General features: G+C 29.8%; 1 protein-coding gene across 1 annotated transcript in view; it reads left to right on the forward strand.

Annotated features, from left to right (window-relative positions):
* Positions 1-12,830, forward strand: part of LOC111612371 (zinc finger protein 761-like) — a 19,524-nt gene extending 6,694 nt beyond the window's left edge. Inside the window, exons 5-9 of the mRNA XM_023353575.1 lie at positions 5,623-5,695; positions 5,842-6,117; positions 7,523-7,738; positions 10,519-10,767; positions 12,521-12,830. Of these exons, the coding sequence (XP_023209343.1) occupies positions 5,623-5,695; positions 5,842-6,117; positions 7,523-7,738; positions 10,519-10,767; positions 12,521-12,664 (958 nt within the window). The 3' untranslated portion in view covers positions 12,665-12,830. The remainder of the gene's footprint in view (positions 1-5,622; positions 5,696-5,841; positions 6,118-7,522; positions 7,739-10,518; positions 10,768-12,520) is intronic.
* Positions 12,831-18,260: the final 5,430 nt, after the last annotated feature.

Genomic DNA, 18,260 nt, shown 5'->3' on the forward strand with positions numbered 1-18,260 from the left:
CGTTAATTCTTGACAGTTGAAGCGGACAGACATGAGCGTCATGGCAGTATGTGATAAGTGATGATATCAAATGTGGATAACAATGAAATGTCCTACACGTGTAAATAACGGAGAAAGAACACAGAAGGACTGCGAAGTGAAAATGTGAAAATAAATATGAAATTGAGTCGATAACATAATCGAACGAGTCGAAGCAGCTTATTGGCGCGAAATTCGCGGCCGTCAATGCCAAACAATTGTTGTCATAGACTTCGGAAAGCTAAATGAAAGTCACTTAGCGAGCACGAACGAAAGCCTGGGGCCGTTCGGGCTATCAAGCTGTCTCGAATCTGTGAAATCATAACTATGACTTATACCTACGTCTTTTCTGTCTCTTTTCTCCGTTATCACCAGGCTGAGTCACGTAATTGTAAAATTGGAAGTCTACGACGGAAAAGTGACGAATCGAAAGTATCGTGAGCGCGTATTGTGTGTGATGTATGCACAGGCATACATGGATTAGAGCGATAGAGGAAAGAGAAAGGGAAGAGCAAAGACGAGCGCTTAAAAAGAGGGATAGGCAGGGTCAGATCCTCAGATGTGCGAGGATTCTCCAACGATAGACACGTGCGTGTGCTGATCTTTGTAATTATAAATTGTGAATACATGTGACTAATATTATTTTATTTTTTATTTTGTGCATGTTACAAGTTATAAATAAATATAAACAAACAACACTAACTCGATAACATTAAATCTAAATACCAAAATGATTAATTTACTGTGTTTTTGTTATTTATTACTCCTGTTTTTAGGTATTCGGTATTCGGCCGAATAGTGATTAAATATTCGGTATTAGGCCGAATAGTGAAAAATAGGCCGAATAGGCCGAATACCGAATAGTAACCGAATATTCGTTACATCACTAGTATTCAGTTATTTATCGACATTTGTTAGACTTAAAATAATTATTATAATTAGACAATAATTTCTCATATGTGTGACCGGAGGGTCGGCACCTCTTCGATGCCTCGTGTGGATAGACACCACCGTTTCTCGGTTGAAACGGAAACCGCGGAGGTTCGGAAATAAATCACGCGATCGAGCGGTCGCGTTACTGAGCGATGCGATTCGGAATGGAGTGAGAGAGACAGCGTACCAGAAGTGATTTACGCAGAGACCACGTTAACGTAACAACGTTTATTTGTAAAGGACGGTAACATCATTATCTTACAATACATAAATACAGATAGATAAGCCTAATGTAGAGGTTCTGGGGAGAGAGACAGTTTACGTAAGGTTCGCGTAACGATAAATATCTAGAGTGGATGGTGTTCTGTTGTAACATCCTACGGCGAAAATTCGTTTTCGGTGGTAGGTTGGGGAGGATAACGCGATGATAAGAACTGTTCGAAAATAGGTGATATGTTGGGAAAGCGATTTAGCAATATCTTTCAGTAGAATAAATGATATTCTCGTCGGGAAATATGGAAGATCCGTTCCGGGAGTAGGTGATCTCTTCGCACAGAGAATAGGTAAAGTATCCGTTAAGGTGATATAGGAAGTCCTGAACTGACTTGAGGCACTGGCGACGACTGATTCTTTTTGCAATCAATTTCGATATCAGTTTGTTAATGCCCGACCAAGAAGTCAGCAGATCACGAAAATGCGTCATTATCGTCGTAGGGAATGTGTAAATGGACATTTTTTCAGGTAATTGAGGACAACAATCGTTAAGCACGTATGGCGTCATCGTCGATTAAAATTGGGTTTGTTAATTTAAACTTCGGATTGTCACACATATGTGAAAATCTGACTATCTTATGAGAATTTTAATTAACTTCGGAACGAAGTTGTATGTTTTTTTCATCATTATTTTCGTTATTTCTCCCGTTCTCACCCCGTTGCCCGAGGAATAGACCCCGGACATTGAAGTGCGTAGTTACTGGAGATGACCTTCTTGACGGACGAAGTCGTCCGAGGCACCGCGGAAGAACTCCCCTCTCCCCAGGTGACTACTCTATTACAAGGTGTCTGCGGTATGACCAATTAACAAAACAAACATGTGTTCCTGTGGCGAGAGTGGACAAGAGGTCACTTACAAGGGTCAACTTTGTGGTGAGAATCATTATCAAAAATGGTCATATATATAAAACATTTGTATGAAATTAAACTTTTTATTAATGCTTAGTTTTTGCTCACAAAAAGTATAATACAAATAAAAACAAATCAACTAACTAATTTTTCAATTTTGTAATAAACGATTTTGGGAAACTTTTATAATATATTATAACATAACAGACTTCCAGGTCCCTCTCCTAAATAATTCCATTAAATTAACGTTTTACTGTATTTCTGAGATCAAGTAAGCAAACTTATTTTGAATTGTCGTACATACAATATGTAATGATTTAACTCTCTTCACTAAATTGTCAGCAAATTATTTCGAGTATTCGAACGTAATTTAATTAACTAAATAAAAGTCTTGCTTAATTTCGTTGTATTACAATCACTTTTCTTAATTTCTTTTAAAATAAGTCTTTATAGTTTAAATAAAAAGAATAACTTTATAATATTTACTTATGAGAATTACATAATTTTAAAGATAACAGTTTGTTTAATTTGATGTAAAAATAATACAAAACTATTTTGCAGGAGTAATCGTCATCATTGATATTTTTCATCTTTCGAACAATTTTAAGAACGGTCCAAAGATAAAACACTTTGGAGACATCTGCTAAAAAAACATCGTCTGCACCGGTAAATACACATAATGACAGCAAAGAGGATAGACAATGTGAATCAAAACACAAAGACGATAATCTTGAAATGTCAGTAATAGCATTTATATGTCATTTATGTTCCTTCAGCACTTGCTCGAATGTGAAATGACTGAAACATGAGCAGTGTCATATGGAAAAAATCATTTCCACGTCTACGATAGTTATTCCTATCGTTGTTTAAATATAAAATGTATTTTAAAGAATTCACGTTTTAATTAAATACATGTATTTTGATGTATTTATTAAATTCAACACAGTTTACAATTAACTGTTAAATGATGTATGAAGTTCCTAACAGGTAATCTAATAGGAAAATTGATGACTTCTTTATCCACTTTGAATCATGTGTTTTATTTAGATGAGATAATGGCATAATTGCGAAAGTTTTATATGAAGTTTATTCAGAATCGTAACAGCATAAAAATTACATAATTTTTAGAGTTATAAGAAACAATAGTTATGCCTATCAAACAACAATATAAATAACAGAAACTTAATTAAACGAATGATTAAAGTATTAAATGTTCGCACCGAAAATTAGCTACATTTAATAATTGAATCATTTAATGAACATCATTGCTTATTACAAAAACCCAATAAATATATTTTAGGAAAAGTTTTGGAAATGAACAGCCCGATGTGACTATCTCTGATTCGTCAATCTAAGTACAGCTTAGTGCAGATATGATTAGTTTTTCTACAACCAAGAACAGGAGAAAAAATTAAGAGAAAAGTAAGCGTAAAGAATATCAAGATTAAAAGCTCAAGCCACAAAATTGAAAAAAATATCAGAGCTGAAATTTGCTGTACTCAAAGTAGGAAATGCAATGAAGCTAAGAGCACCAGATTTGGACAGGGCGAGAAGCGATTCGAGGAATATATTGNGATAACAGTTTGTTTAATTTGATGTAAAAATAATACAAAACTATTTTGCAGGAGTAATCGTCATCATTGATATTTTTCACCTTTCGAACAATTTTAAGAACGGTCCAAAGATAAAACACTTTGGAGACATCTGCTAAAAAAACATCGTCTGCACCGGTAAATACACATAATGACAGCAAAGAGGATAGACAATGTGAATCAAAACACAAAGACGATAATCTTGAAATGTCAGTAATAGCATTTATATGTCATTTATGTTCCTTCAGCACTTGCTCGAATGTGAAATGACTGAAACATGAGCAGTGTCATATGGAAAAAATCATTTCCACGTCTACGATAGTTATTCCTATCGTTGTTTAAATATAAAATGTATTTTAAAGAATTCACGTTTTAATTAAATACATGTATTTTGATGTATTTATTAAATTCAACACAGTTTACAATTAACTGTTAAATGATGTATGAAGTTCCTAACAGGTAATCTAATAGGAAAATTGATGACTTCTTTATCCACTTTGAATCATGTGTTTTATTTAGATGAGAAACGGAATACTAGCGAATGTTTTATATGAAGTTTATTCAGAACCATAACAGCATAAAATGAGATAGATTTTAGAGTTATAAGAAACAATAGTTATGCCTATCAAACAACAATATAAATAACAGAAACTTAATTAAACGAATGATTAAAGTATTAAATGTTCGCACCGAAAATTAGCTACATTTAATAATTGAATCATTTAATGAACATCATTGCTTATTACAAAAACCCAATAAATATATTTTAGGAAAAGTTTTGGAAATGAACAGCCCGATGTGACTATCTCTGATTCGTCAATCTAAGTACAGCTTAGTGCAGATATGATTAGTTTTTCTACAACCAAGAACAGGAGAAAAAATTAAGAGAAAAGTAAGCGTAAAGAATATCAAGATTAAAAGCTCAAGCCACAAAATTGAAAAAAATATCAGAGCTGAAATTTGCTGTACTCAAAGTAGGAAATGCAATGAAGCTAAGAGCACCAGATTTGGACAGGGCGAGAAGCGATTCGAGGAATATATTGGCAGTGATGTTAGCAACCGAAATTTCCGAGTAATATCACTTGAAAACAATTTTCACAGCTGTATACCGGAAACCTATTTGTGCCATGTGACTAAAACGCTCATACAAAATGATATTCGGCGTATTCCCCAATCTCATTGTGTATGCAAAAAAAAAATTCTCAAAGTGAGGTGTTCCAGAAGTACTCCTGTAGAAAAATGAAATTCAATCAAATGCAAAAAGGTCACAAATGGAAAAATTATATATTTTTAAATGTCACAATGATTGCCATATTTGGATAAGCAGTAAGAATTATTAAAGTTGTATGTTTTTTCTCAAAAATAAGCATCTTCTTTTATCTCAACATGGTACCCTAATGAAATGTAGTTAAAAACAAAAAGTTGCATCTAAAACATTACAGTAGTAGCTGTTCTTCAGGTTAAGAATTAATCCCCCTCCTCTCCCCCCGCGGTACCCTAACTGTGTACAAAATTTCACGACTTTAGGTTCAGCGGTTCGCCCTGAGCTATGATGAACCAGTCAATTACTCAGACAATTACTCAGTTAATCAGCCAGGACAAGTAATTTTATATATTTAGATTCAATCGCTGTATTTTTTGAATTTTTTAAATATTTATATACGGTAGGCTCTTAAACTTCTTGTTAATTTTGTCTAAAATCGAATACAGATAGAAATTTTTAACTATTTAACCCGATTTCTCTTACCGGTTCGCGTTAGACAGGTTACGCTATAAACAGGTTAATTTACGTTAATTAATTTTTGCAAAAAATTAATGGGACCGATCAAATTAACCGTCAGTGACAGGTTTCCGCGATATACAGGAGTCAATATACACAACTTTGACCGTTAATTACAGAAACACGTGCAAATAGCCATTAACAATATTGTCAAAACAAAACAATTGATTTATTACATTATTTCGGTGCATTGTTGTTTTCTGTTTTGCCAAAATTTCAACTTGAAATTAAAAGAAGTAAAATTATAATGGTAAGTGAAAATTTTCATTTCATCTACATATTATATACATTTTAACGTAATATTATACTATATAACAATAGTTTATATTATCCTGAATAAGTTTCGTTTAAGTTTTTACTAATTATTTAGTTTTATTCAACGAATTATTTTAAAAGGACAGAAAACATCAATGCCCTGAATGCGACAAGAAATACCTTCGTAAACAAGATTTGAAAATTCACATGCGTAGTCACACGGGCGAAAGGCCATTTAAATGTGATTTGTGCGAAAAAACCTTTTCGGATAAGAGGAATTTGGCAAAGCATATGCTTGTACATTCGGATGAAAGACCGTTCAAGTGCAATTACGAAGGCTGTGAATTAAGCTTTAAACGGAAAGGTCATTTGAAACAACACGAGATTTTCTGTCATTCGAAAAAAGTTTTATGTAACGTAAATATTACGAAAAATTTCTATATTATTTGTCTTATATTTACATAGTTAAGGCGATCAAATTTATAAAATTAACGAATGCAACATTTTTTATTGCATACATTATAAAAATGTAATTAATTTTACAAACAGTAGTTAATGAATCTGCATTAATATACAGAAACGAAGCGTACAATAATAAAATTGATAAACAATTTTAACTAATGTTTTTATTTTTTAAAAAACCAAAAAATGTTCTCGACGTTTTATTTCCGGTTTAGAACTTTATTCAAAAATCGTGCATTGATCAAGTTTGTTGCATTGTTTCATTAAAATTATTGTCGTGTATTACACTATGACAATACTTATAATAAATACATTGGTGTAAATAACAACTAATGCTATGGGTAATATAAAATTTTAATTACGATAAGTTGAAATTGTTAGAAGAATCTTCATTTGAAATTATTATTTTTATAGTTGATACTCCTATTTATAAAAAATATATTTTTCACGTGTTCTTATTTCTATTACACAAAGTAAAATGACCAAAAACTGATTTTTTATTACTAAATGTGTAGTTAAGACAAATGTCGTCAAACTATTTTAATCGTCAACTCCCTACAAGTTTCTAAAACCTCTCATCGACCCCCACCAAAATGTTTGTGTTACAAGCAAAACAAAGTACTTACTATTTTTATACATTTCTTTTAATTTTGCATTTTTTTTCGTTTATTGTATATTTGTTAATAATAATTTTTGTAAGTGACAATCAGTAAGTTGGATAAGCTTGATCCTTAGCTTTTCCTTATTATTAGCTTGAGCTTGATAATCGCCCCTCAATGGTCTGACCCAATAATAATATATTGACCCCTGGGGATCGATATCGATCACTTTGGCGACCCCTGAGGTAAGATATTAAAATAACAAAACATGAACTCCGAACTCAAATATGAGTTCAACTAAAAAGTGGTGGAAATAAAGCCAAGTGTTTATTTATAACTCACATTTGAGTTCAAAGTCCAAAATATTTGCAAAACACGGTTTAAAAAAACAACATAACAAAACATATTATTGTCTTTTTACGGTCAATTAGGATTGAATTCAAATAAACTTCTAATACTTGTTGCACCACTGTGCTTAATTGCAAATATCAATAATAAAAAAAATCTTAACACATAGTTATTAAAGACTTCTTAGTTGCGTTTTTATAGAACAATTTCCATAAACATACTTTTTTTTATTAAAACACGAAGAAAAATTTTTACTTCAAATATTAAAATTATAAATCGTACAAATTAACGATTCAAAGTACAAACATTCATTTTCATAAATCAAATTCATAAATCATTTTCATCTTACTTAATGAGTTAGTTATATTTTATGCTTTAATGTATTGTGGACTTATTTATCAATTCATAATTAGATTCCGCCGAATGATCCGAAGATAACAAGCCGTTATTGTGACATTTGCAAAAAACTTTTCCCATATCCCTCTACTTTAAAAAGACACATGAGAGTACACACCGGAGAGCTACCATATTCATGTAATATATGCAACGAGAAATTTAAATATAAAATTCAATTAAACAGACACAATCAAAAGTTTCATCCGAAAGAAAAAACTTCAACTTGTTTCGAGGTAAGTGTATAAGAATCTTAAATGAATAAACTTTCAACAAATATAGTTTAGGCTCGAGTAACGAACCAACTCTGACCACGAAATGCTTTTTAGAGCTTCGTTATGTTAAAACGTAAGAAAGACAAATGAATTTGTTTACATCTTTTACTAATTTACTTATGTATATGTTTGGTTAATTAAAATTAAGCATGCTTGAAAAGATTAATTTCACAGAAAAGTTGTAGATCCACAGCAGAAAGTAACTGTCGTGTAAATTGTACAATGCAAATCTTCAAAACGTTTTCTTTAATGATTCTATAACATTATAAGTGTTCATGAAAATGTTCCTGTACACTTTTTATTCTAGAACACAATACTAATTTTATAAGACACGAAAATTGCTTTTTAACTAAATTTATTAAGTAATTTTTACAATTTTGTATATTGACGATTCCAATTTTAATGTAAAATAACTTGTAATTATAGAGTACGTCAGTGTAAATTAATTGTTTGAAAATTATCCGTTCGTCAATTTTTATTGCGAATATAAAAACTAAGTTTATTATTACGCTTTTAATATGCAAAAATTGAAAAAATTGAATGAACTTAGATTTCATGTTTCATAATGAACAGCGCCAACATTAAATATAAGATAAAATACATTTTTTTTACAATGAAAACATTAATGTATTGCTCATAAAGCTGTATTAAGACGTACTGTTGAGTGCAAAATGGTTTTCCTCATCGTGACGTGACGTCACGTCACGTAAGTGACGTCATTCGACCTGTCAATCATTTCTACCTGTATTCCCATTGGTTTAAAATGGACTGCGCCGTTTTATGATTTATTGGGGGGTGATAGGAATGATTCAAGAGGGATTATGTTGTGCACTATGCTTAAAAATCGTAATCACAGCTTTTTTAATATAATCGCGTTGTTTTAATAAAAATCTGGCATTACTGCCATCTGAAAATACGATTATATCGTTTATTTGTGTAATTTTCCTCCCTTCTAACGTTTCTTATGTTTATATTACTGTAATTTTATCCAAAAATGCGAAAAAAAAACATATCTAGTTTCACTTCCGTTTAAGTCCTCTCATGTTTCACTGCCTGGCATCGGCTTCCTTTGTAATTGGAGAGAAGTGGGGGTGGAAGTCAAGGTCACAATAGTAAATGATTATTACCTTTGCAGAAGGGTGTGAATCACACTCGTTTTTAACGTAAACAAACTGATAAGTGCTTTATTACAGTGTTTTATTATCTTAAGTTTCAACGATTTACATCCGCTCTCTTTGTAACTGGAGGAGTAGAATTGAATATCGAAATTACAATAGTAACCGTTTATTCCTTTCATTGAAGAGATTCATTTCATCTACTCCATCGCTAATACCAGCAACGTTGTATTACCCCGATTTCTGACAACTGATTCGATTCTGTCGTCTGCTCCTTGTTTCTCTTTTTCTCCGTTAAGTGTCGCCTCTCGTTCTCTCAAAATTTAATAAAATACTTATTCGTTTGAATATGAAAATTAGCTAAATTAGAGCTGAAAAACGACAAAAATAACGATTATCTAAGGTTTGTTTACATTTTTACCTTGATTTACGTGAAGGGGTAGTTCTTATTGCAATCAATTTTCCACAGACAATTCTGTGAAGATGCTTACTCCTTCAAACAACTAGAAGTTAGCTAATTAGACCCTAAATATTATTAAATTACATATAAATAAAAGAATAATAGCTACGCCACAGTCGTGTCGCGTAGCTATCATTCTTTTATAATTTAATAATCTAAATTAACCTTCTAAAAATAATTTTAATTATAACCTGCATTTATTATCTATTTATTTCCCATTGCTGCGCAACAAAACAGACCTAAAAGACAGGTGATCTAAATTTTAAGTAATTATAAATGAAATCGCTAAGTCTGATTGCGTCACGACGGTTTTTGTCGCGAAAAATCAACGCCACAAAAAATATAAAAATAAATTATGATAATACAAAGTGTGAAAATTGTAATGTTGTTGTTAATTGCATTTTTATAAAATTCAGGAATTGACACGGATGCAGTTTTTAAGTATTATTATGTGAAGCTTTTATATTATGAAGAGAACAATTTACATAATCCAGAACATGTCGTAAATTGTCGAATTTTTGATGGTCCGCTTATTAATTTTTGATTGCTTCATTTTAAACATAGAAAAATTTTTTGTCTAAACTATAGCAAAGAATTTTGATGTTTACTATAATATTTCGAGCTCTGTCAATTTTTGATATTAGATGATCGANTTTTAGAACTATTAAAGAACACGTTATATGTTTTGAATACGATCCTAACAGATACTAATTAATTTCTTAATTTTGTAAGAAGAATTTTTAAAAACTTTTATAATATATTATAACATAACAGACTTCCAGGTTTTTTCGCCTAAATTATTCCATTAAATTAATGTTTTACTGTATTTATGAGATTAACTAAGCAAATTTCTTTTGAATTGTCGTATATAGAATATATAATGATTTCACTTTCTCCACTAAATTGTCAGCAAATTATTTCAAGCATTCGAACTAATTTAATTAATTATATTAAAGTCTTACTTAATTTCGTTGTTCTACAATTAATTTTCTTAATTTTTTAAATAAGTCCTTATAGTTTAATTAAATAACAAGAACAATAACTTTATAATTTTTACTTAGGAGAATTTTATAATTTTAATGATAAAATTTTTTCCAATTTGATGTAAAAATAATATAAAATTATGTCGCTGGATTAATCCTCATTAATATTTTTCACTTTTCAAGAAATTTGAAGAAAAAGCATCTAAACAACAAAATCCTTTCGAGACATCTATTGAAACACCGTCTGCACCAGTATATACAAATAATGACAACAACGACAGTGAACAATGTCAAGCACGCGACAAAAACGATAATCCTAAATCGTCTGTAATAGTATTTCAATGTCATTTATGTTCCTTCAGCTCTCGCTCGAAAGAGAAATGGTTGCAACATAAGCACTGTCACATGGAAAAAAGTCCTTCCACCTCAACGGTAAGTATTCTATTAATTGTTTAAAATAAACTGTATTTTTAAGAATTCACGTTTATATTAAATAGAATTGTATAGTTTGACTTATCAACGAAAAATGAAATAAAGAAGTGAATCGTAGCAAGTGTTCGTTATTACGCTACATTGAGCTTATGGAACAAATTATATATTAAATTTAACACAGTTTACAATTAACTGGTAAATGACGTACAAAATTCCTAAAACCTAACAGGTGTAATTGATGACTTGTTGATCCATTTTAAATAAAATGTTTTATTTAGCTGAGATAATGACATAATAGCGAATGTTTTATATGAAGTTTATTCAAAACTTTAACCGCACGAAAATCATATACAGTGAGTAATCGATTAAAGAACAAATCGAATAACGAACACAAGAAAAAAACGACGTAAAATAGTGATTACCAATTGGTTTTCCCTTGTCTTCAGGCAACAATTCGAATCTTTTCGGAGCGCGGGAGGCGTCGACATTAACGATCAACCTGGTTTATACTGATGCGATAGTGTTCTTCGGAAGGTGAGAGTATAATACCAAAAGGTAGTGACTGGGCAGAACATGTCTGATGTTGCTGGGCGGTATAGCTTGAACATGTCTACAGTAGGCCGCAGTTCAATCTTATATTAAAAAATACAGTATTATCAAAGAGAATCGAGCAGTTAAAGGCGTAACAAAAATCACATCTCACATATAAAAAACATTGAAAGCTCATAATGGAACCTAAAACGGATCTGAGGATGGAAAAACGCCAAGAACTCTTGAATGAAGAACACCAAACAACTCGGCGAGATATGTTTATTTTCTGAAAAAAAGGATTAATGCCAATATCTGCTATTGAAGACCTTTTGAAAAAGTGGGAGGCTGTCAGAACAACGGCCTTAGAATGTCATCCATACCAGGTTGAGGTTAATAGGCTTGGGGATCTATTAAAATTTACAATGCCATTCATTACTTCTAAAAAATCCTGAAAAAGAAAGAAAAGCAGTCGAGATTAGACAGATTCTTTAACCCCCAGAAACAATAAAAACCTAATATAAATGCAAAACTGTTTATATATGTATTTTTATTATTACATATAAATAAACGTAGTAAAAAATATATATATATATTTTTTATTTTTCGGAATCTAAAACGAATTAATCAGATTCCCATAAAAAATATGGTAAATCGATACTCGGTTAACGAACAATTCGGATAGCGAACAAAATCTTGGAACGAAATCATCCACTGTAGTTTATGAAGTTATAAAAACAAACATAATTCTGTCTATCAAACAACAATATATACGAGAGAAACTCAATAAATCTGTTCTTAATGATGCGGTATTAGATGTTTGCACCGAATATTAGCTACAAGTAATAATTGAATCACTTGATAAACATCATGCACTTTCATAAAACGCTTTATTACAACAATAAACGGAAAATTCATATTTATAAAATTTGTAAACTATATTTTGGAAATTATATAAAAAAATTGTTTTAACAGTGACATACTCACCAATATCTATAAAACTTGCAAAATTAATTTTAGAACTTAATCGCCAGTTAAAGCTAGAAATTTATTAACATTAATCAAGCATTTCTATACTCAATAATGCCCAGAAAGTATTTGAGATATACAAAAATTTTACCTATAGAATATGAGAAATATATTTGTATTTAAGCATAAGAATTTAAAAAAAATTAAAAATTAATAAAAAATTTTAATTTTGTCACAAGAATATTTTTTCTTACAGCAATCTCAAGAAAGACAGAACGAAGAAGTGCAAGCCGCCAACACACTGCTATTATTAAGAGAAGGAGGATTGAGGAGAACAAATTTGGAAATGTTTGAGTCTGACAAACTGTCCTTTCATTCAGATAAACCTTCCACCAAATAATAATTGATAAATAAATGAAGAAAAGACGTACTAATAAGAAGATTCACCGAAAAATTTCAAACTACATTTTCTTTTGACCAAATTATCGAAATAATTTATACTACTTGTGCTTAATTAAGATAAATGTTTAAATTATTGAAAACTTTCGGTGAAATTTTAATTAATAAACAGCATTTATTCAATCAAATATCAATTTACTATTTCATGGAAATTTATTGGACTTCTAATATTTATTAGTATACAATAATTTCTCACATAATATGTCAAGTGAATATCCACAGTTTTATGAAGAAAGACCTCACAGGGTGTCAGCCGTTTGGGCAGATTGTCAATGAACTTTATTTCAATTTTTTTTTCTATATCAAGAGTTTTATGGGTGTCTTTCGAACTAAAATTAATTTCGTTAAATTATCTTTTTTACTGTTTGTTTATTTTTCTACAACAAGACGAAAGCTCGAAGGAAGCTTTTTGAGACTGATGTGTTATTAATGAAAGCAGAAATTCGACTGCACTGTATTCCACATTGAGCGAAGTTTCGTATTCTAAAATTCCTGTTTTATTTTAATAAATAATTAAAATGAATTCAAACAAATTTAATAGAAAATACTGGGGTCATTCAGTAATAAAAAATGTAAAAAAAATTGAAAATTTCAAAAAATATTTTCACGGTTTATAAAAATATATATTGATTGACGCTAAAGGCTTGAGTAATATCTTACGGATGCAGTATTCAGATAGTGAATAGGGATGCTTTGGACAAAGAATTTTTTAAACACTGGTTATGAAACTTATTGTTGGAATAATTAGTCAATATTTTTTGAAAAAACTTAAAGCTTTTTATGCGCTTTTATATAGTAAGTATTAAGGAAATCATTTTGCTTCTCCTTACAATTCTTTAGAATATCTTCACAAATTCTGACAATGCAACGTGAAACACAGTAGTAGGTCATTAGGAGCGGTCGGGGTCGAAGCTTTTTTCGTATAATGTGCTGTAAAGCAAAGGTAGTTAAAGTACTGGTCCGCGAGAAAATTTTGCTGGTCCCCAGAAAAATGTGGAATATACTTACTCATCACGTTAAGTTATGTTTTGAGATACATTGAAATTTATATAATTTATAAATAAAACTTTTTTATCACTAATGATATATCTTAACGTCATGTTAATACGACTATATGTTGAGTTTATAATTTACTTTTTCAGTTGTCACAGAAGCCTGAAAACAGTTTTAACTGATTTGATTTTTGCTCTTAAATTATATTCAAAATTGCAAGCTGTTTTATGCTTATTTTTATCTTAAATCTTTACACAATTATACATATTTCAGTAAAGATTTTAAAGAACTCAGACAGCAATCAAACCATAACTCACATTCTGTTTTAGTATTTTATCTCGAGAGAAATTTAATGTGAACGACAAACAAAGTGATTAACGTAACTTATTATTTCTGTTTGTAAAATAAAGAAACAGGAAAGATAAAATTTGATAAAATTATATCGTTTTCGTCATTTATAAATCTTTATACCTAATTTTGTAAAGTGGTTTGCAGTTATTGTATCTCTTTTGAAGCCAGAAAGGTACTTTCTCTTCTTTAGTAGTTCTAAACGTCAAAAGTTATCGGTGAGAAGTTAAATGAGTATTAAAGCAGTATGGACAAAACACATAAATGTATTTGAAGCTTTCTTTAAAATTGATGTTTTGAATAAATTAATTCGTGTGTTTTGTTTCAGACGGAAGAAAATCTTGCAGCAATTCTTCTGACTGAAAATTGGAATGATAGAAAAATAGAATATGATAAACTCGTTTTCAACTTTGATTTGCGAATGACGAGAAGTAAATGCCAAGTTCTGAATTGGTCAGTTGTTGATAAAAAATAACAATTGTTAGGTAAACTTTTTAAAATTATTTAATTGTCTTTAGAATATGCAGTTTAACCCGATGCATCCTGAATTTTTTTTTAAATTTTTTTAATAATACTTTTGATGCGCATTCGTTTATTACAGTTTTTCATTTAACATAATTTAGCATTTTTTGATTTCATCATCGCAGGCAAGGTCAGAAAGCCTAACTTCTATCTTTGTTAAACGGTGGCTGTAATGATTGTTTTTTTACCTGGAGAATAATAATCTTTTTGTATGTCTTTCTCGTTTCCCATTGGACCTTCTACGTTCTGTTTAAACCCGCACAAATACACAGCAATTTTAATTTTGAAATCAAGTTGTTCAGGAAGATCTCGAAAAGCCAAACCCCATCTGTTTCACTAAACTCGTCATTTTTAACAAATCTAGCAGCATGAAAATTTTTTCATAGTTTATTAAAAATTTCCATCAAAAGGGCCCATTTGAATCTAACAGTACATCCCACAACTGATCATTATCTAATTAATTTAAATTTTTGAATGATATTATAATACAATAACTTAAGTATGTAAAAACAAATACAAAAAAATCTCTGAACATACAACAATAAAAAACACTTATTTAAATTCATTCAGAAATATTCGCTTAAAGCGGATAGTGAAAAAGCACTGTCCATAATTTAATGAAATCCACAACGCAATTACGTATTACCCATTCAACTTTTATCTTTACGTAAGCAGAGAAACCAATTGTTTTCTAAATTTTATCAGTAGCAAAGTCATTGCTGGTGAATGTTAGTTTTTTTAAATACATTTTTATTTTTTGAACGTTTATAATACTGTTTGAGCATAGTTCCGGTACAAATGCGTACATGTAAATTTAAAAAACAAAGCTTAGTTTAAATAAAATTATGCTTAATGTGTGTTTTCACAATAATAAAGCACAACACAACTAAAATAACTTATGATAAGTCGTGTTTCTTCGGTAATAAAGAAGACCCTTCCGCACATAATCCGAGATAACTCTGCGTTACGCGCAGCCCGAGTTATCTTGGGCAATTTTTAACATATATTTTATATTATATAACTTATATTATATATTAAGCAAAATTTTAATATATATTTTATTTCAGCAGCGTAAAAACCTAAAAATTTTACGCTTTCTTATTCGCGTAAACTCGCACAATCCTACTGAGTGTTATCATACGATGCTTACACTCTTCCTACTAATAGAGCAGAAAGAGTAAAATAATAATAACTCAGAAATAAGTTTAAAATATGCCATAGTGTTACTCTATTAGTTTGCTGAAAAGCGTTTCTCCAATGCAAAACATATCATATATAGCAGGGGTGGCCAACTTTTGTGTACATAACATCTACTTTTTATCTTAAAAATATGTTGCGATCGACTCNCGAAATGCTTTTTAGAGCTTCGTTATGTTAAAACGTAAGAAAGACAAATGAATTTGTTTACATCTTTTACTAATTTACTTATGTATATGTTTGGTTAATTAAAATTAAGCATGCTTGAAAAGATTAATTTCACAGAAAAGTTGTAGATCCACAGCAGAAAGTAACTGTCGTGTAAATTGTACAATGCAAATCTTCAAAACGTTTTCTTTAATGATTCTATAACATTATAAGTGTTCATGAAAATGTTCCTGTACACTTTTTATTCTAGAACACAATACTAATTTTATAAGACACGAAAATTGCTTTTTAACTAAATTTATTAAGTAATTTTTACAATTTTGTATATTGACGATTCCAATTTTAATGTAAAATAACTTGTAATTATAGAGTACGTCAGTGTAAATTAATTGTTTGAAAATTATCCGTTCGTCAATTTTTATTGCGAATATAAAAACTAAGTTTATTATTACGCTTTTAATATGCAAAAATTGAAAAAATTGAATGAACTTAAATTTCATGTTTCATAATGAACAGCGCCAACATTAAATATAAGATAAAATACATTTTTTTTACAATGAAAACATTAATGTATTGCTCATAAAGCTGTATTAAGACGTACTGTACCTTGTTATTCTTACGTATAAAACCATACATCTAGTCTGATCTATATATAATATAATACTATATTTTTACAGTCTATATAACTTAACTGCATTGTGACATGTTTTGTTAGAAAAATAATGTTTGAAATTCATATTCTAAAAAATGACCATTTAAGTATTTTAATTTGTTTCACAAAAATATATATACTGTATATATAAAACTTATAAACAAAATGTACAATAATACAAAAGATTTAACTTAATTTTGTAATTTCCTTAATTTGTTTTGCTTCAAAAAAATTCTGTATTTTTGCGTTAAAATTTTCTTGTTCCTATTAATACGTTGATATTAATTTTGTAAAATAAATTACAAATTGTCAAACTAATTAAAGTGAGCGCTTTGCTGCGGGTTCAGAATTCATATATTGTGTTATATTTACATCACAAACATGTATATTAACGAAATAACTGCCAAAATGGTGTCTGTAGTCCAACATTGCACAACACATGTTTGATGCAAGAAATACGTATGGGAGAAGCGAATTATCTCGGCTTGTTTAGCATGCGCCGCATGCTTAAGAGAAAGTTTTGACTGTTAATATACTTTTTATATAAGAACAGATATGCCAACAATAAGTTATTCTAACGTGTAAACTCTTTTCTCATTTCTGTTTGCATTTTTACATTGGCAGCTAGCCGCTAGCCGTTAAGTCAGTGCGATGCTTGCAAGAAATCGATTGCTTGCTTGTGTGAAGATTTGCAGCAGCAGACAATTGCGCGCGCGTGACTCAATTCGAAGAATTTAACAGGACCAGATTGTATCGGAAGCTTGCGAAACCCAGTCAGCATACAGAAGCAAATCCACGTAGAAATTAATAGGGCATTAGCCAGTGAGAAAGGCCGACAAAATTTCAATTATTATCAAAAATTTTTAATATTTTCTCGTTATTATGTGTTTCATATATTTCATTTGTAGATATAATCGGCTATATAATAAATTATATATTTTTATTCACACCAAATTATGTTTCTGCCTGTTGTTTATTGTTAAAGATAGGCCTATTATTTTTATTATAACATTCAGCATGCCCAAAAATTTTGGCCAGTTTTGTTCCTGATATTTATAAAAACAATACATATAGATAAATATGCTATATACAAATAAATATATTTGCATAAATAAATTCATTAACATATTTGCATAATATACGTGAAAATATAATTTGTAAATGACCATAAAGTAATAAAGTGTTATTAATCGAGATTGAGAAACATTAACGAATTTTCGAAACACAAAGAGTTCATTTATGTAAGACTTATGTCATGCATAATAATATAACTGCACATTTTCTGAACACTTTTAGATTTTAAATGTTACTTTAAGAACATTTCTCGCTTTTAGAACTATTAAAGAACACGTTATATGTTTTGAATACGATCCTAACAGATACTAATTAATTTCTTAATTTTGTAAGAAGAATTTTTAAAAACTTTTATAATATATTATAACATAACAGACTTCCAGGTTTTTTCGCCTAAATTATTCCATTAAATTAATGTTTTACTGTATTTATGAGATTAACTAAGCAAATTTCTTTTGAATTGTCGTATATAGAATATATAATGATTTCACTTTCTCCACTAAATTGTCAGCAAATTATTTCAAGCATTCGAACTAATTTAATTAATTATATTAAAGTCTTACTTAATTTCGTTGTTCTACAA

The sequence above is a fragment of the Centruroides sculpturatus genome, unplaced genomic scaffold, assembly GCF_000671375.1.
Source record: "Centruroides sculpturatus isolate CEXI.00-Female unplaced genomic scaffold, Cexi_2.0 scaffold1675, whole genome shotgun sequence".
Taxonomy (NCBI): domain Eukaryota; kingdom Metazoa; phylum Arthropoda; class Arachnida; order Scorpiones; family Buthidae; genus Centruroides; species Centruroides sculpturatus.